This window comes from Leptonychotes weddellii, chromosome 15 (assembly GCF_054177405.1).
Source record: "Leptonychotes weddellii isolate Sample4059 chromosome 15, ASM5417740v2, whole genome shotgun sequence".
In the NCBI taxonomy this organism is placed as follows: Eukaryota; Metazoa; Chordata; class Mammalia; order Carnivora; family Phocidae; genus Leptonychotes; species Leptonychotes weddellii.
In genome coordinates this window covers 12,643,072-12,663,358 of record NC_138383.1, presented here as the reverse complement: position 1 = coordinate 12,663,358, position 20,287 = coordinate 12,643,072, and the positions used below count along the sequence as shown (strand labels likewise).

The 20,287-nt window shown below is 40.3% G+C and overlaps 1 protein-coding gene across 14 annotated transcripts in view; it reads right to left on the bottom strand.

Annotated features, from left to right (window-relative positions):
* Window positions 1–20,287, bottom strand: part of BPTF (bromodomain PHD finger transcription factor) — a 146,984-nt gene that overhangs the window by 98,811 nt on the left and 27,886 nt on the right. For all 14 annotated transcript variants that reach the window (XM_081804660.1, XM_081804659.1, XM_081804662.1 and 11 more), the window contains exon 2: window positions 9,122–9,944. In XM_081804660.1, coding sequence (XP_081660786.1) covers window positions 9,122–9,944 — 823 coding nt within the window. The remainder of the gene's footprint in view (window positions 1–9,121; window positions 9,945–20,287) is intronic.

Below are 20,287 nucleotides of genomic sequence, written 5' to 3'. Positions count from 1 at the left end.
TAAAAAAAAAAAAAGAAAGAAACACTAGAAGTGGGTTGAAAGGATCCCTCCAAAATTCATGTCCACCTGAAACTTAGGATGTGACCTGATTTGGAAATAGGGTCTTTGCCGATATAATTAGCTAAAGATCTTGAGATGAAATCTGGTATCTTTGGGGTGCCTAGGTGGCTCTGTCGGACTCGATTTCGGCTTGAGACAAGATAGGGTCGTGAGATCAAGCCCCGCTGAGTCTGCATGAGATTCTCTCTCCCCCTCTCCTACGCCCTTCCCCCTACTCAGGCATACACACTCTAAAGTAAATAAATAAATCTTTAAAAAAAAAAAAAAAGAAAAGAAAAAGAGGGGCACCTGGGTAGTTCAGTCAGTTAAGCATTCCACTCTTGATTTTGGCTCAGGTCATGATCTCAGGGTCGTAAGACAGAGGCCCACGTTGGGCTCCATGCTCAGCAAGGAGTCAGCTTGGGATTCTCTCTCCCTCTCCCTCTGCCCCTCGTGTTCTCTCTCTCTCTCTCTTAAATAAATATTTTTTAAAAAAGAAAATCTTAAAAGGAAGGAAGGAAGGAAGGAAAGATCATGTATCCTTGTAAGTGGAAGAGAGGACACAGAGAAACACACAGGAAAGGTGATGTGAAGGTGCAGGCAGAGATTCATGAGCTCCATCTGTCTATAAGCCAAGAAACGTCAAGGATAGCCAGCGACCACTAGAACTTGGAATAGTCTCCCTGAGAGTCTCCAGAAAGAACTAATCCTGCTGACACTGAGGTTTCAGACTTCTGGCCTTCAAAACTGTGAGAGAACAAATTCCTGTTGTTTTAAGTGACTCTGTTTATGGTAGTTTGTTACAGCAGCCCTAGGAAACTCAGATTCGGGTGCCGGGGAAATGGAGTCCTGCTCTAACAAATACCTAAGAATGTGAAAGTGGCTTTGGAACTGGGTGATGGGAAAAGGCTGGAAGAATTTGGAGGTGCTGGATAGAAAAGGCTCAGACCACCTTACAGAGACAGAGGTAGGCAGAGACTGGAATTATGCCGCTAACAAGCCGAGGAATACTTGGGCCACTAGAAGCTGCAAAAGGCAAGAGAGGATTCTTTCCTAGAGCCTCCAGAAGGAGCATGGCCCCGCTGATGCCCTGCTTTTAAATTTCTAGCCCCCACAACTGTGAGAGAATAAATTTCTACCACCTAGTTCGTGGTACTTTGTTACTGCAGGCACAAGAAACTAATACAGCCATGGATTTAGCAGTTAAAGCAACAGCTTAATCGGGCAGCCCGAGTGGGTTAGGAGCATACATTCTGGAGCCAGAATACCTGGGACTGAATCCTGACTCTCCTACTTACTACTAATTGTGTGATACTGAAATTACTTAACCTCCCTATGCCTCAACTTCTCCATCTGAAAAATGGGGTTACAGTACTTATATCAAATGCTGTTGTGAGGATTAAATATGTTCAAATATGTAAAGCACTTAAAACACTGTTGGTGCCTACTGGATACAATATGCAGAGTTGCTATTATTTTCCTCATCCTATGAAGTACGTGGTATCTACCTTAAAACAAATAATTACAGGGTGCCCGGGTGGCTCAGCTGGCTAAGCGTCTGCCTTGCCTCAGGTCATGATCCCAGTGGGATCGAGTCCTGCATTGGGTCCCCTGCTCAGTGGGGAGTCGGATTCTTTCTCTGACCCTCCCCCTGACTCATGCGCACTAGTGCTCACGCTCTCTCTCTCACACAAAAATAAATAAATAAAATCTTTTAAAAACCCCAATAATTACACGGGGGAAGGGTGTTTTTGTTTTTTTTTAAAGGAGATATCTTTTAGGATGCAAGAGGGGAAAGAGGTTCAGAGAGAGAAAGCCCTAAGAAATGGCATACATAGGCCAAGACTTGAAGGATAAGTTAGCCAAAAAGGGTTTTGGATGTTTTAGTTTGGTTTTTATTTATTTGTTTTGAGGGGGTGGGAAGCAAGAGAATTAAACGTACAAAATTAGGGATCTGTGAACTTTCTGTTAAGAGCAAACGGAAGTACCTGAAAGATTTTCAACTTGAGGGAAAAAGAGACCTGATCAAAACTGCTGCTTTAAAAATCATCCAGGGGCACCTGGGCGGCTCAGATGGTTAAGCATCTGCCTTCAGCTCACGTCATGATCCCGGGGGGTCTGTGACTGAGCCCCGCATTGGGCTCCCTGCTCAGCGGGGAGCCTGCTTCTCCCTCTCCCTCTGCCCTTCTTGCTGCTCAAGCTCGATCTCTCTCTCTCAAATAAATAAATAAAATCTTAAAAAAAATAAAAATAAAAATCATCCAGCTATGGAACAGAGACTAGAACTGGGAAATGGGGAGTTACATATAAATCAGTTTGGAGGCTACTAAAGTAGTTTAATCGAGATGATGTTGGCTTGTATTATGGCAAGGATAGTAAGAATGGAGAGAATCAGATTCAATATTTAAGAGGTAATGAAAAGGTGGGGTTACCTTTACCTTTTCTATAAATTGTACCAAAACATCCACTTAACTTCTTTTATTTGTACCATTCTTCAAATAAAGTAATTTGGTACCCCCCCCCCAAAAAAAAAGGAAAGAAAGAAAAGTAGGTAAGGGGGGAAGCGATGAGTTCAGTTTTAGACAAGCTGTATCTGAGGTGCCTGCTGTGTGAACATGTCCAGGAGACTGTGGGATATACAGAACTGGACCAGGGCAGAAGGCTTACAGATACAGGTTTGATGGCAACTAAGCCAGCAAATAAAGAGGTGACTTTCAGCTAGAATGGGGAGGTATGGGTGCAAACCAGTATAGGTTTAAAAGTATAATTTAATCTATTTAAAAAATGAAAAATAAAAAGATGTTAAGTTTATTTATTTAAGTAATCTCTACCCACAACGTGGGGCTCAAACTCACAACCCTGAGATCAAGAGCCGCATGTTCCTCCACCTGAGCCAGCCAGGCGCCCCCCCTCCAAAAAAGGTTTAAATGTTGTGTTCAAGGTAATTTTATTCAGAATGAATAGTGACAAGTAAAGGTGCTAATCTAATTTGGCAATTCCTGTTTTACTAATAGTCCCAATTTCAGAGCAAAGAATTGATAGGATGAATGCCATAACTAAGAAAGACTGGCCTTCTAGGGTGCCTGGGTGGCTCAGTCGGTTAAGTGTCTGCCTTCAGCTCAGGCCATGATCTCAGAGTCCTGGGATCGAGTACCGCATCGGGCTCCCTGCTCAGCAGGTAGTCTGCTTCTCCCTCTGTGCACTTTCTATCTCTCAGATAAATGAATAAAATCGTTAAAAAAAAAAAAAGAATAAAAAGGGGCGCCTGGGTGGCTCAGTCATTGGGCGTCTGCCTTCGGCTCAGGTCATGATCCCGGGGTCCTGGGATCAAGCCCCGCATCGGGCTCCCTGCTCGGTGGGAAGCCTGCTTCTCCCTCTCCCACTCCCCCTGCTTGTATTCCCTCTCTCGCTGTGTCTCTCTCTGTCAAATAAAGAAATAAAATCTTAAAAAAAAAAAAAAAAAAAGAGGGGCGCCTGGGTGGCTCAGATGGTTAAGCATCTGCCTTCGGCTCAGGTCATGATCTCAGGGTCCTGGGATAGAGTCCCACATTGGGCTCCTTGCTTAGCAAGGAGCCTGCTTCTCCCTCTGCCACTCCCCCTGCTTATACTCTCCCTCTCTCTCTGGCAAATAAATAAATAAAATCTTTAAGGAAAAAAAAAAAAAGAATAAAGAAAGACTGGCCTTCTTATATATACTGGATCTCTAAGTTGACTGCTCAGCATTTTGGTTCTTCAGGTAGATTCAGGTAAAAACCTTTCTTTTATTAGATGCTTCACTAACCTATACAAATAACATATTTTTAAATGAGTATTAAACAAATAAAAGCAGTAGCAGAAAAACTTAGTTTCTATAAACTACTAGCATTGCAATTAAAAACTGTTTACTACTGGGGCACCCGAGTGGCACAGTTGGTTAAGCGTCCAACTCTTGGGTTTCAGCTCAGGTTGTGATCTCAGGGCTGTGAGATCAAGCCCCGAGTTGGGCTCTATGCTCAGCACAGAGTCTGCATGAGTTTCTCTCTCCTTCTCCCTCTACCTCTCCCCCTACACACGCATGTGGGCACATGCTCTCTCTCAAATAAATAAATAAATCCTTTAAAAAAATTGTTCACTACCCCACACTTTGTTTTAGGTATGTCCCCCTTGGGGAATAGGTCCACCGACTCATCATTTTAAGCTTCCAGGGAGAGCATATACCAATTCCCCATACTGTCAACTGAACAATTGACATGACTTCAAAAGTTTCACCAGGAGTCCACATATAATCTACCACAAGAGGGCATCAAACTGAAATTGTTTTCATCTAATTTTTATTTATTTATTTTTAAAGATTTTATTTATTTATTTGACAGAGAGATAGAGAGCACAAGTAGGCAGAGGGAGAGGGAGAAGCAGGCTCTCCGCCGAGCAGGGAGCCGGACGTGCGGCTCGATCCCAGGACCCCAGGATCATGACCTGAGCCGAAGGCAGCTGCTTAACCGACTGAGCCACCCAGCCGCCCCTAATTTAACTTTTAAAAAAATGTAAAATCTTTCTGATTTACTGAAATTGTTAACAAGGAACACTTAATTACCACTAACAATGATATTTAAAGTTTTTTGACTTTATAAAAATAATAGTCAAAAATCACAGCATGAAAAAAAGACACCCTTATCTGTCTGGAATCTTCACTAAGCTTTGTATACTTTATTATGTATCAAGAAAGGCAATTTCAGGGGCACCTGGATGGCTCAGTAGGTAGAGCATGCAACTCTTGATCTTGGGGTCATGAGTTCAAGCCCCACATTAGAGTAGTTTACTTAATAAAAAAATATATATATTTAAAAAAAAAGAAAGGCAATTTCAGGGAATGAGTAAAGCTTTCAAAGAAAATAAATCAAATGAATAGCTTCACTACCAAATATAGAACTTAAAGAATTTTACTGTTCAATTTAAAAAAGTAGATTTCATCTCATCAATAATGTATCAAAAATCCATCCATAGGTGCTTCAAAGGTGACTTAAGTCCTCTGATATAATTACAAAGGTTTACACACATTTAACTACATTTAAAGAATCTTCTCTCCTACTTGTCTGAGTTTTGTTTTAATACTAATACTGATTTATCAGGGAACAGAACTTTTTTAGAATGCCACTTATATTTTCAAAAAGTGTCTTTGTCTCAAATTTTTAAAGATCTCAGAAATATCCAGTCCAGGTACAGCAAAAGTCATTATACTATCTCCACCCACCCCAACCCCCAGTCATAAGCATTGATTTTAACAACTAAAACAATGTAAGTTACAGACATCTCAAGATGATGCCTTGGAAACTAGACTACAGTATAAAATTTGTTAACTGAAAATATTCTTATAAACAGGTTCTGAGAAAAAATTCCAGGTCTCACTTACTAATAGCCACAGAGTCTTGGGCAAGCCCTAGGGCAAGTTATTTAACCTGTCTGAGCTTTAGTCTCTTCATCTATAAAATGCAGACAAAAATAACACGTACTTTATTGGGTTTTTGCAAGGATTAATGAAAAAAATGTAAATAAAATGCTTAGAGCACTATGAGGCACATATTAAGTGCTCAATAAATGTTGTTGGCTATTCATTACTAGTCCATCACCTACTGGTTCCACCTTCAGGTCCCTAAAACCTAGGCCTAGACCTTACAATTATATTGTAATAAATCTTACAGATGTCAAGGCCTTTCGATATTTGGACAAAGCGCCTCTGGAATCTCTCTGGCCCAAAAGGACTAGACAGAGAAGGAATTGAGAAGCAGGGAGAATAAACATCCCAAAGGATGAGGAAGGGCAGGATAGGGAAGGGAAGTATAGGAAGGGAAAATAGGAGCACAGAATAAATTTCACTTACTTCCTAATTTGTTCACAGCGGACCCGAAGACTCTGAGCCCTTTCGAGAGGACATTTGAGACTGAGTATGAACATGGTCTGTTAACTGCTGAATGTCTATAGAAAAGGACAAGCACCAGGCTCCCTGATGGGCAATGTCACTGACTTTTCACTTAAAATGAAATAGAGCATTAAACTTCAAACCAAAACATGGTTACAGTGATCTCACCAACTGTAATGACCTTGCCAACAAAAAACTCCCATGCTACCACCTCCATAGCAAGAGGTCAAAAAGATGGCACGATAAAACACGACTAGATATTTGGGGGGGGTGGGGCAAGACAAAAATTACACAGATTTTTAAAAATAACTGATCTGGGGCACCTGGGTGGCTCAGTTGATTAAGCATCTGCCTTCGGCTCAGGTCATGATCCCAGGGTCCTGGGATCGAGTCCCACATCAGGCTCCCTGCTCAGCGAGGAGTCTGCTTCTCTCTCTCCCTCTGCCCAATCTGGCTCCCCCGCTCCCCCACTCATGCTCTCTCTCTCTCTCAAATAAAATATTTTTAAAAAATAAAAAATATAAAAATATAAAAATAACTGATCCAAATCAAAAGATGCAAAATATACATTTTAAAACTTCATACTCTTTCTCTTATCAGTTTCTGAATTAAGGTAATAGACTAAATCCAAACATCTCATTCTGCTCCCTCCTGAAACCCTATCTTTGAACCGCTAAAGAAGTATTTTTTAAAACATTAAACTCACAAGGATAGAGAAAAGAGCAGAGGAAAGAAACAAAATTTGGAAGCAGGAAAGCAAACGGACGAGTGATAACTGCCGTTAGCAGAGCCAAGAAAGCCCAATCCCATCACCCCCAAGGGTGATGCTGAGAACCAATAATCACAATCCCCAAAAGACACTAAAAATGGAAAAGGGGGCATCTACAGCAGAGAACTGCTTCAAAGCTGCTTAATGAGCAGATCCCTAGACCACCTATATCTATCCTCTTCAGCCACTAAAGGCTTAGTCTCCCAAAGGAGGTAACACTGAAGTTCTCTGGACTAGGGTACACCAGTCCTCTGCTCAGGTATGAACAAAGGTACTACTGTACGGAAAATCAAACACCAAGGGGCTATACCAGTCAGATCTTCATGCGCCAAGTAGGACACCAGAAAAGGCCTCTCTGGGCCATCTGACCAGCTCAAGAAAAAGGACTAAAAATAGTGAGTGACATCAGTGACGCCCAATAAAATAGGTTAAGAAAATCACCCAGTGAGGGGCGCCTGGGTGGCTCAGTTGGTTAAGCGACTGCCTTCGGCTCAGGTCATGATCCTGGAGTCCCGGGATCGAGTCCCGCATCGGGCTCCCTGCTCGGCAGGGAGTCTGCTTCTCCCTCTGACCTTCCTCCCTCTCATGCTCTCTGTCTCTCATTCTCTCTCTCAAATAAATAAAATCTTTAAAAAAAAAAAAAAATAGTAATAATAATAAAAGAAAATCACCCAGTGGTTAAGCTCAAAACTGATAAGGCCTACCCACTTGCTCAGAGCTTCCAATCAGCTGTATAATACCACAATGTTAATCAGGATCAGGAAATTATGAATTAATAATCTGAGGATGGAAGAGACCAAAACAAATCCCAGGAAGAAGCAACAGAAGAAACAGAGATTATGCACAGAGGGGAAAACACACACACACACACTCATACACACAAAAGTATCATTAATATCCTCAGAAAAGATTTAAAAAAATATATCCTCAGAAAAGAGAAAAAATTATTATATCCACGAAACAAAAACAGGATTTTATTACTTTTTTAAAGGAGGAAGATTCTAAGACCAAAAGAGCTCTTAGAAAAAAAAAAATATGATAGCAAAAAAGAAAAACTAAATAGTAGGACTGGAAGACTAAGTTAAGGAAATCTAGAAAAACTGAGCAACACCCCCATACACACACACACACACACACACACACACACTCTCTCACTCACTCACACTCCAAAGAAGAACAAAGACAAAGAGGAAAACTGGAGAAAAAAGATAAGAAAACCAGAAGACCAAAATAGGAAGTCCAGTGTTCAATAAAATAATGGCACAAGGTAAATACAACAGGGAAAAGGGGTGGAGGAAGTCTTCAAGAGAAATTCTCAACTGAAGGACTCAACTGCCAGATTGAAAGTACCCACCAAACACCCAGTGGATGAAAAAAGACTCACACAAGGCCATACCACTCTAAAACTGCAAAACACTACAAGAGAAGATTCCACAAGCTTCCAGATAAGTCCAAACCAGTCACACACAATCAATGACTGGATTCAGATTTTCAACAGCAACCCTGCAAGACAACAACTGCACAAAAAACTCAGAAGATCTCTGCTTACTCTGTACCATTTTTATAATCAAAGGGTGAGCCCAACTAAGATTCTTATCTCTACCTGGCTTGCTTGCCCAGGTACTGATGAAGTTCCTGCTCTCTTCTCCATGCCCTACTCTGATTTCATCCCACCACAGATTTTCTGATTTGACCTAATTCTGAGAGCTGAAAGAAGGCTTTGAAGACTTCAGAAGCTGAAAATTACAAAGTAGCCCACTACCTTCGATCGTATTTCTACAAGATGTCAAAACCAAGTCCCCACTACAACCCTGCCCAACATCTGACTGAGGTACATGCTCTGCTTTTCCAGACTGCCTCCTAACCTTCCCACTGACCTGCCTGGAAGAGCCCCTTAAAAACCCTCAGAAAAGCAGAAGCCTATGAACATGAGTCTGTTGAGCTTATCTTTTCCTGCAAGATTACAACTAATAATGACAAAACTGATCTTTCATAAGACAGCCGGTTTGTTCTTGCCAGTCCATTTTACGTACAGATATAGCAAAAGTAAAAAGAGAAGCAAGAAAATCTTAACACCAAAATTAGGGTGAAGATTACCTCAGGATAGGCTGTAGGGAACATAACCAGGGAAGGGCCCACAGTGGCATCTGCGTTGTAATAATTCTAATTCCTACACCACCAGGCAATTAATAGACTGGTGTATAATTTGCCTTTTTTCATAAATTTTTTTCTTTCTTTGTAATTTAAGAAACTTTTAATGCATTTATTTCTTCAAGTTAGAAATTATGTAACTATGTAACTCATTATTAAGTCACAAAAGTTTATATTACATCAGCAGCATAGCTCTGTTCTATCAGTCATTAAGGAAACTGGCTTAATTTTAAATACATACAAAAATTAAGACCAGATTTACTTACATTATGAGTCTTCGGTTTAGGAACCAGTATTTCCTCCGACTCCTGTCATATCCAATAGGTTCATGTCGAATATATGGTTTGTTTTTTTGGATTTCAGCAACACAGTCAGTCACACCAGGCACCTTATGTGCTACACAGACTTCACACTGCCATTCGTCCTCTGGTACCTCCTCAAGAGGTGGTTTCACACATTCCAAATGGTATACTGCTGAACATGTCTCACAGCAAAGCAAATCCCCAAGTTTGTGACAAACCCGACAATGGTCATCATACTGGATCACCCCTTCAGACATCAATTCCTCACGAGCAATATTTGTGGTAAGAAACTGATCGACTAAGAACTGCAGAACTTTGATTTTGTTCTCTACTGGTCCATAGGGATAGTCCTCTGCTTCTTGGTAAGGAAGAACATGATGGTACTCCTTATCACTCTCACAGTACACCCGCAGCACCTCTGGCCACGTCATCCCATCTATGAAATACAGCGTGGAATTAACGCTATCTTTCAGATCAGCAGGCCCAAAGGTAGTATTGGAAGTGTCTTCTTCACGCAAAACCGCTTTCAGAAGCACAACGTGCATCTCCGCCATAAGTGTGCACTGCTCTTGACTCACCAGAGCTGCACAGAAGTCCTCAAAGCGAAAAGGAGATAACCTTAAAACAGTGCCAAAGTTCCGCAGTACCTCATAAATGGCAATAACATTCATTATATGCTCATTAGGCACCATTAAATCCTCAGAGGACTTGGGAAATTCAAGGGGTGGGATGTCTTTTTCTTCCAATATCGGAGAACGAGGCCGATGTACTCTTGGTTTTCGCCTACCTGTAAAGAAAGAAATGGCATAATTACAAATCAGTACATCGTTTCTTTTTTAAAAATATTTAAGTAATCTTTACACCCAAAGAGGGGTTCGAACTCACAACCCTGAGATCAAGAGTCACATGTTCCTCCAACTGAGTGAGCCAGGTGCCCCACAAATCAGTACATCATTTCTAAAAACTAAGAGTTTTCTAAAAGTTTTTCCTATCTGGACATATACCTCAAAAAATAAATAAGCATACTTCTATTTTTCTAGTAACTGTCAAGTTAAAATAATACCAATAAGTAATGATTTAGCTCTAATTTTTAAGTCTATAAAAAATCTGAATTCGAAGTTTTCCCATTATATTACAAACAAGTAAAAAATTTTCAATTATACTCAGCTCTCAATTATCTAGAGGGGTTAACTGGTGTAGAGGTAACCATGATAAAAAATAACTGTGTTTATGAAAGATCTGAAAAGAACATAAATGAGAAAAAACATCCCCATGTAAGATAAGAGGCACAACAGAGCTCATACTGTGTCTGCTGCGATACAGAAATGCTGCTCAACAACCAGACAGGAAGTTCTCTGGTGAAGCACCCCTTTTCCTCTGCCAGAAATGCTTCCTGAAAGCCACGTATCGGGGGAGTTCCACAGGGAAGCACAAATTTAGGACTGAAACAGAAAGGAAGGAGGAAGTAGGAGAGGAGAGTCCCAGTGCTGGGAGAAGGAAAAAGGGAGGTTCAGGTAGGAAACAGACAACAGACTATGTATATTTTTTAGCAGTCAGTTAAACAACTGTAGGCGCCTGTTCCCCAATTTATGAGATGTGATGTCCAAGAATATATAATGTATGCATATAAATGTATCAATATTTAGCACATTTGAGAACTTTGTACCAAACATAGATACTTTTAATTCTCTGAATGAGTCTATGAGGCATTTTAATAAGCCCTGCCATATAAATAAGAAAACTTGTTGAGGGCGCCTGGGTGGCTCAGTTGGTTAAGCGACTGTCTTCGGCTCAGGTCATGATCCTGGAGTCCCGGGATCGAGTCCCACATTGGGCTCCCTGCTCAGCAGGGAGTCTGCTTCTCCCTCTGACCCTCCTCCCTCTCATGCTCTGTCTCTCATTGTCTCTCTCGCAAATAAATAAAATCTTAAAAAAAAAAAAAAAGAAAACTTGTTGAAAGAAACAAGTTTCTGGGGTGCCTCGGTGGCTCAGTTGATTGAGCATTTGCCTCTGGCTCAGGCCATGGTCCCGGGGTCCTGGGATCAAGCCCTGAGCTGGGCACCCTGCTCAGTGGGAGGCTACTTCTCCCTCTCCCGCCCTCTTGTGCTCTCTCTCGCTATCTCTGTCACTATGTGTCTCTCTCTTTCAAATAAATATATAAAATCTTAAAAAAAAAAAAAGTTAAAAAAAAGGAAGAAACAAGTTTCTCCTAAATGGCTATACCTGCATTACTATTATTATCATTATTATACTTTCCAATGATGTTTACAGAATAGGAAATGCATTTTTAAATATCAGAAATAGGGATGCCTGGGGCGCCTGGGTGGCTAAGTTGTTAAGCATCTGCCTTTGGCTCAAGTCATGATCTCAGGGTCCTGGGATCGAGCCCTGCATCGGGCTCCCTGCTCAGCAAGAAGCCTGCTTCTCCGTCTCCCACTCCCCCTGCTTGTGTTCCCTCTCTCTCTGTGTCTCTCTCTGTCAAATAAATAAATAAAATCTTAAAAAAAAAAAAAAGAAAGAAATAGGGACGCCTGGATGGCTCAGTTAAGCACTGCCTTCGACTCAAGTCATGATCCCAGGGTCCTGGGATGGAGTTCTGCATTGGGCTCCTTGCTCAGCGGGGAGCCTGCTTCTCCCTCTGCCTGCCGCTCCCCCTGCTTGTGAGCACGCTCTCTCTCTCTCTCTGACAAATAAATAAATATTTTTAAAAAACAAAAAATAAAATAAATATCAGAAATAATTCTAACAAAATCAATTAACATTAAATTCATTTTTGTACAATTAACTTTTATCAATCATGATTTTGGGTTACTGGTAAACTCTTTTTTTTTTTTTTAAAGATTTTATTTATTTATTTGACAGAGACACAGCGAGAGAGGGAACACAAGCAGGGAGAGTAGGAGAGGGAGAAGCAGGCTTCCTGCCGAGCAGAAAGCCCGATGCAGGGCTCGATCCCAGGACCCTGGGACCATGACCTGAGCTGAAGGCAGACGCTTAACGACTGAGCCACCCAGGCGCCCCACTGGTAAACTCTTTTAACTACCTGCTCCCTCCCCCATTCCTGAGCCCTCACTTCTGGCTTTGTCTCATTATCTGCACACTAAAAGGGTGTATGGTATAAGGAGAAAAAAGTATGTTAAAGAATATAAAAGGCCAAGATATTTTAATTTATACATGCACACGCAATATTCATTCACTGAAAAGATTTTCCAAATAAAAATATATCCATTACTTTCTGCAGAAAAAAGTCCAAGGGATCACCCTGGGCCAGACATTGCTGGTGAGCCTATATAGCGAGAAAGGAGCCTACATCTTGGCAAACTTCACAGAAGTGACACCATCTACACAGATGCAGTTTTCACAAATTCAATTAAATCACAGAATCACCATGATAGTAAGCATCATGATGGGTAATCCAGTCCATTTTACTGTCTCCTGGAAATTATTTAGGACTTACTACATAAATATAAATGAGAAAGGAGTAAAAGGAAGACTAAACCTAGAGGAATTTCCTCAAATAAGAGAAGAAACACAAGTCAGCAGAGACAAAACTGCTTATAGAAACAGTCCCTGCATTCCTTTCAGATGTTTATGCAAAATGCTGTCAAAGAGCATCCAAGTAAAGAATCACAGAAGGAAAGGCTGGAAAAGCAGTTCTAGGACCAGGAGAATGTAGATGTCCTTAAACGTTAGGTTTAGGAGTCTGTATAGTAGTATTTATACTGGCAGTAATGAGGGTTGTTACAGGTTTTCTAAACAGGGCAAAGGGTAGAATGTTCCAGAGAGACTTCTCTGGCTTCACTGTATAGAATGAAACCAGAAGCAGGGCATCTTCTGCAATTAACCATAAGATGAAGACTGGGATTCAGTGAGAACTGAATGGCTGTGAGAACAACAAAAAGATGGATACAAGTGACCTTATGAAGAAAGACATCAACAGGTGTGGAATATACCACCACCACCTTAAGATGTAACTCCATAGGTTACCATTTCCTTCAAAAGCGTTTCTAACCTCCCCAGGCTCTTCTGAATTCCCATAGCCTTCTTCAAACCATGTTATCTTATAATTTACCTTTTCATGGTATCTACTCCATCTCCCCAGCTGAACACCTAACTCTTATGCCAAAGAGAATCTGGCATATTTCTTTTATTAGTAAGTATTTGCCCAGCATCGTTCCCTATAGACAATTTCCCTTCCCCCACACCACGTGATTCTGCTGAGGCGTTCCCCCCCCCCCCCCGCCCCGCCAATCACAGTATTCCATCTCCTCATCACTGGCATGGAGATATGACCCAGGGCAACCCAGCAAGACTCTTTGCCCGGCATTTTATATTCATCTGTTAAGTGAGAAGTGCTCTGAAGCCCTTTCTTTCCATGAAGGAGGCCAGAGCTGTCCGTGGCTAACCCATCATGGAAGAAGGGAATAAGGATGATGGACAGAAACAGAAGTAAGATATAAGTACTGATAATTCTTAAGCCCTTGGTGGAATGTATCCCTCAGTTCTCACAGCTACAGAAACCAAAACCCTTTCCCTTGCGCTTAAGTCAACATGTTGGTTTTCTATCACTTGCAAATAAGAGTACTCATTAAAAAGTATCTGACACTGTATCTAGCAGCTTTTTATAATGAGAAACACAATAAATTACTATTTAAAGTCTATCAATGAAAGCAGTTAATGTTAAAAAAAAAAAACTGCTGATAGTAATCTATGTGTAAAGCAGTAACAGAAATACTGTCTAGGGCGCCTGGGTGGCTCAGTTGGTTAAGCGACTGCCTTCGGCTCAGGTCATGATCCTGGAGTCCCTGGATCGAGTCCCGCATCGGGCTCCCTGCTCGGCAGGGAGTCTGCTTCTCCCTCTGACCGTCCCCCCTCTCATGTGCTCTCTCTCACTCTCTCTCTCTCAAATAAATAAATAAAATCTTTAAAAAAAAAAGAAATATTGTCTAAATTTAATGTCTAATTTTATTTTTTTAGTTATTTTTTTAGAGGGGGGAGAGTGGCAGAGGGAGAGGGAGAGAGAGAATCTTAAGCAGGCTCCATGCCCAGCGCAGAGCCCAATGCAGGGCTTGATCTGAGGACTCTGAGATCATTACCTAAGCCAAAATCAAGAGTTGGACACTTAACCCATCGAGCTACCCACACGCCCCTAATGTCTAAGTTTAAAGCACCAGCTTTCATACATTCTGAAAGATTTTGGATAACCATTGTATAGATCTGATCTTTAACAGTTCATTTAACTTTATAAGCTAAAGTCTGTTCATTTTCTGTTGCTATTAGAGGTAAAAGGACAAAAAGGCCCATAAATTCTACATTCTACACATCTAGCTGGAAACCACAAAATAGCTTCTATTCAAAGTAGGACTATAGTCATATATATACTGAAAGTGTGAGCACTTTTGAAAGTTAACAGTAAATATAGGTCAGTTCCCTCTGAAGCATTATTGGAAAAGTATAAATTGTTTCAATTTTTTAAAAGGCAATGTGGCAGATCTGAATGTATAACCCTTTGACCCGACAATTCAACCTCTTAGAATTTATCCTACAGATACACACACACACACATATTTAAGTACAAAAAAATTTAATGCAACAGTTTGTAGAAGTCGAAGTTTTGTGTTTTTTTCTTTTTAACCTAAATATACATCAATACTTAAATGGATTATGAATTATGATTATCTACACAATGTAATCCAATCTAGCAGTTGAAAAGAACAATGTAAAATTCATATATCTGAAATGAAAAATCTTAAAGATACATTATTAAATGAAGAAAAAAGCCAGTAATGGAGAAAAAAGAACAATGAATAGAAAGTCAATGAGGGGCACCTGGCTGGCTTAGCTCATGGAGCATGAGGCTCTTGATCTCAGGGTTGTGAGTTCAAGCCCCACACTGGGCATAAAGCTTACTTAATTTAAAAAAATGAAAAGAAAAAAAAAGAATGTCATTGAGAAAAATCAGAAACAAAAGGAAAAAAATAGGAGGGAACAAGGATAATATATATATATATATCTAAGAAGTCATTTAAGATTCTTCTTAGGGACACCTGGGTGGCTCAGTTAAGCGTCGGACTCTTGGTTTTGGCTCAGGTTGTGATCTCATGGGTTGTGAGATCCAGCTCTGCCACAGCCTCTGCACTCAGCAGGGAGTCTGCTTGAAGATGCTCTCCCTCTGCCCCTCCCCCTGCTCACACCTGCACACACACACACACACACTCTCTCTCTCTAAAATAAATAAATAAATCTTAAAAAAAATCTTTTTAAAGCAGTTGTTTCTGAGACCTGGGGTTACTTTTTTACATTTTTCAATATCACATGCATGTATTTTTATTTTAATAATTTAAAAGAAAAATATTGGGCAGGTATCTATGCACACATATGAAACAATATTCAAATCAGTAAAATGATGCTGCTACTAATGGCTTACTGATGGTCACAAATATAAGATCATTATGCCAAATTCAAAGATTCAGGTTTACAGAACTGAGCACAGATAAGAGTATATAAAAAGAAAACTCAAAATTAAACCATATAAGCTCCTCAACTGTCAACCATTAGTATTAACGAGTCATTTCAACTATTCATAAAAATGTCTTTATAATGTGCCACTGAAGATCACACTCATCATTTTCAACACTGATCTAATATCTAGCAGACAAATTATATTAATTTTCCTGTTTTTTTAAAAGATTTTATTTATTTATTTGAGAGAGAGAGACACAGCGAGAGAAGGAACACAAGCAGGGGAAGTGGGAGACGGAGAAGCAGGCTCCCCGCTGAGCAGGGAGTCCAATGCGGGGCTCGATCCCAGGACCCTGGAATCATGACCTGAGCCAAAGGCAGACGCTTAACGACTGAGCCACCCAGGCACCCCTAATTTTCCTCTATTAAAAAAAAAAAAATTCGGATCACTACATTTGTATCTTTGGAGTAAATACCCAGTAGTGAATTGCTGGGTCATAGGGTAGCTCTATTTTCAACTTTTTGAGGAACCTCCATACTGTTTTCCAGAGTGGCTGCACCAGCTTGCATTCCTGCCAACAGTGTAGGAGGGTTCCCCTTTCTCCGCATCTTCGCCAACATCTGTCATTTCCTGACTTGTTAATTTTAGCCATTCTGACTGGTGTGAAGTGGTATCTCATTGTGGTTTTGATTTTTATTTCCCTGATGCCTAGTGATGTCGAGCACTTTTTCGTGTGTCTGTTGTCCATTTGGATGTCTTCCTTGCAGAAGTGTCTGTCTGTGTCTACTCCCCATTTCTTGATTGGATTATTTGTTCTTTGGGTGTTAAGTTTGGTAAGTTCTTTATAGATTTTGGATACTAGCCCTTTATCTGATATGTCATTTGCAAATATCTTCTCCCATTCTGTCGGTTGTCTTTTGGTTTTGTTGACTATTTCCTTTGCTGTGCAAAAGCTTTTTATCCTGATGAAGTCCCAATAGTTCTTTTTTGTCCTTGCTTCCCTTGCATTTGGTGACGTTTCTAGGAAGAAGTTGCTGCAGCTGAGGTCGAAGAGGTTGCTGCCTGTGTTCTCCTCAAGGATTTTGATGGATTTCTGTCTCACATTTAGGTCTTTCATCCATTTTGAGTCTATTTTTGTGTGTGGTGTAAGGAAATGGTCCAGTTTCATTCTTCTGCATGTGGCTGTCCAATCTTCCCAACACCATTTGTTGAAGAGACTTTTTTCCATTGGATATACTTTCCTGCTTTGTCAAAGATTAGTTGACCATAGAGTTGAGGGTCCATTTCTGAGTTCTCTATTCTGTTCCACTGATCTATGTGTCTTTTTGTGCCAGTACCATACTGTCTTGATGATTACAGCTTTGTAATAGAGCTTGAATTAACATCTTCTCTTCTATCCTAATATCATCTATTCTATTCTGTCAGCTTTTAAAACATGCTGCTGCAGTCCACAGTTTAAAAATCACTTCTCTAGAGAAACCTTCCTCATGTATGTGCAGAATATACGGTATTATTTAAAAAGCAAATAGGGCGCCTGAGTGGCTCAGATGGTTAAGCGTCTGCCTTCGGCTCAGGTCATGATCCCAGCGTCCTGGGATCAAGTCCCGCATCGGGCTCCCTGCTCCTTGGTAGCCTGCTTCTCCCTCTGCCTCTCTCTCTCTGTCTCTCATGAATAAATAAATAAAATCTTAATAAATAAATAAATAAAAAATAAAAAGCAAATAAACAGCTAATCAAACTAGAAACAACCAAAATGTACATCAAGAGGGGAAAAATTAAATTGTGGAACATTCATTTGATAAGATTCTATAGAGCAGTCTTGAGTAATTTAGGGCTTTATATGTCAGCATTGTTATCAATGTTAAAAAAAAAACACACCATGAAACAAACAAAAAAAATTGCTACAAAAGGATAAACAACTTGAAACCATGCAAAACAGTTCTATCTACTGCTTATGGGGAGATATATAAATATACATACATACATATAGGTACATGAAGTAGTATTTAACATAACCACAAGAATGAAATCTCCTTAGAGACAGGGAGTTTTTCTCTATGTTGTCTGTTGCTATCAATAGTGGCTGGCACACAGTAAGATACATAATATTTACTGAAAAAATTAGTCGTTTTTAAGCGCTAGCCCACACAATTACACAAGAAAATTATGTCTCTACATAATCTGCAGATGTTAGAAATGTGCTTTTACTCCTCACTATGAGAACTCCTGGAACAGTGCTCCTCAAACTTCGTACAGCAGAATCACCTAGAGAGCTGATTCTGATTAAAATAGTTTGATTTAATAGGTCTAGAAAAGAGTCTCGGAATGTGCATTTCTAACAATTCCCAGGTGGTGCTAACTGTGCTGGTCTGAGGCTGCACTTTAAGAACCACTGCCCTAGAACTTAGAAAGGTATCCCTCTGAGATCTAGACAAGCAACAATTAATACACATCAGATGAAATTCACTAATTCCAAAAAGCACCTTCAAACCTAGCTACTCAAAATGTGACTGGCATCATCTATGATGCTGGCAAGAAATTCAGAAGCTCAGGCCCCAGGTCTACTACATAAGGATTTGCAGTTTCTCAAAATCTTCAGGTGATTCATACGCTCACTGAAGTTTGAGAAGCTGCCTGAAATACTCGGTCATAAAACTGGAGATGCAGCAAAGTCACACGGTAAGCTGTTAAAGTAGAGGGCCAACATGCAACCCAAATTTACAGAAACCCAGGTTAAGCTCAGTAATCTGTATTTTTATTTTTCTCCCCAGGTAATTCCCTTGTGCAGCGAAATTTGAAAACTACTGCTTTACAGAAATTGGATATTCCTCCTATCAAACAGAAAGTAAGGCTTTCAGTGGAAACTCAGACAAGAAAAACTAAGGGGTTGTCTCAGAAGACATGACTAGAATAGGACTGATGTGAAAGAAAGTTGAAGCCTAAGAGGGCGCCTGGGTGGCTCAGTTGGTTAAGCGACTGCCTTCGGCTCAGGTCATGATCCTGGAGTCCCGGGATCGAGTCCCGCATTGGGCTCCCTGCTCAGCAGGAAGCCTGCTTCTCCCTCTGACCCTCCCCCCTCTCATGTGCTCTCTCTCTCTCTCTCTCATTCTGTCTCAAATAAATAAAAAAAATCTTAAAAAAGAAAGTTGAAGCCTAATCAAAGACATTAATAAGCCTACAAAAAACAAAATGCTAAGGATGGAAAGTGGTCTGTGTGAATTCTAGGGGAGAAAACGAGAACCAACGAGCAAGAATTTGTCCATGAATTTCCAGCACAGTCAAGGGAGAGAATTTCTTGACTGAATAACAAAGATTCTGGCCCATGAGATATGTTACTACCTTAACAGAAAAACTGTGTTACTATGTATAGATACTTTTTAAAAAAAATGAACTGGCACTTCCAAAACTTTCCACTCTTTAGTATTTCATAATAGAAGTCTAACTTACGAGGGTCTGCAGGGATGCTTCTCTTCTAACTCTTTGGAAGAACGGGTCAACAGTATGGATTTTTAAAATATGCACTGTGGGCACAATCTGCATTTGTTTGGCTAATTTCTCTCTCTTTTAAAAGATTTTAAGTAATCTCAGGGATGCCTGGGTGGCTCAGTTGGTGAAGCATCTGCCTTCTGCTCAGGTCATGATCCCAGGGTCCTGGGATTGAGTCCCCCAACTGGGGCTCCTTGCTCAGCAGGGAGCCCGCTTCTCCCTCTGTCTGCCGCTCCCCGTTTGTGTGCGCGCTCTCTCTGTGACAAATGAATAAATAAAATCTTTAAAAAAAAAGGATTTAAAGTAATCTCCACACCCAAATGGGGCTTGAATTTACAACCCCAAGATCAAGAGTCATATGCTCCACCAACTGACCCAGAGAGGTCCCCCAATTTCTTTTTTATTAAAAACAAAAACAAAACACACACACACACACACCCTTCTCTATACATTCTAAAAAGAAAATGCCTTAATTTGCTCAACTTGTGAGAAATCCCCGACCTTTTCTAGGGCTCTGATCAAATGTCATCTCTTCTCTCCTGTGCCTGCTACAACTGTGCTCCTCTGGCACTCTGTATAGCTCTTCACTGTAGCTGGAGTATGTTTATATTACAGGCAATCATTCATGTGCCCCCAGCTCATTTGTTAACTTCCTTAGAGCACAAACCTAACTAAAAAGTATTTGTTTAACTAATGACACCCAGAAGCAACACTATTTGCAGAAGGAGGAGGTCTAGAGGCGAAGTCATGCCAAGATTAAAACCCTGATGCCACTGTAGATTTTTCAAAATTTGGTTTATAAATTTTTATCATATTAATTCTAAGACGAACATTTACGTAAGTCTCTATACAATGTGTGTTTCTAGAGGAAAAAATGTAGTATTGTCTCCCTATTTCTAATCAGCATATCTGAGAGAAAGATGGACACTCAGTATTGGTATAAGGGATGAAGGAAGATCATTTTCATCAGAAGTTAATACTCTAGATCTAATAAAATCTATTTAATATACAGTTACACATAAACTATGAATGGCTTAACAAAAATAAGTCACCTACATTCACTAGTCATCTTTTAAAAATTATGAAACTCATTTGTCCTAAGTAACAAGGATTCTCCCTTTCATCTGGAATAGTGTCCCATTCTGGTTCAGTGGGTAGAGCATGTGACTTTCCATCTCAAG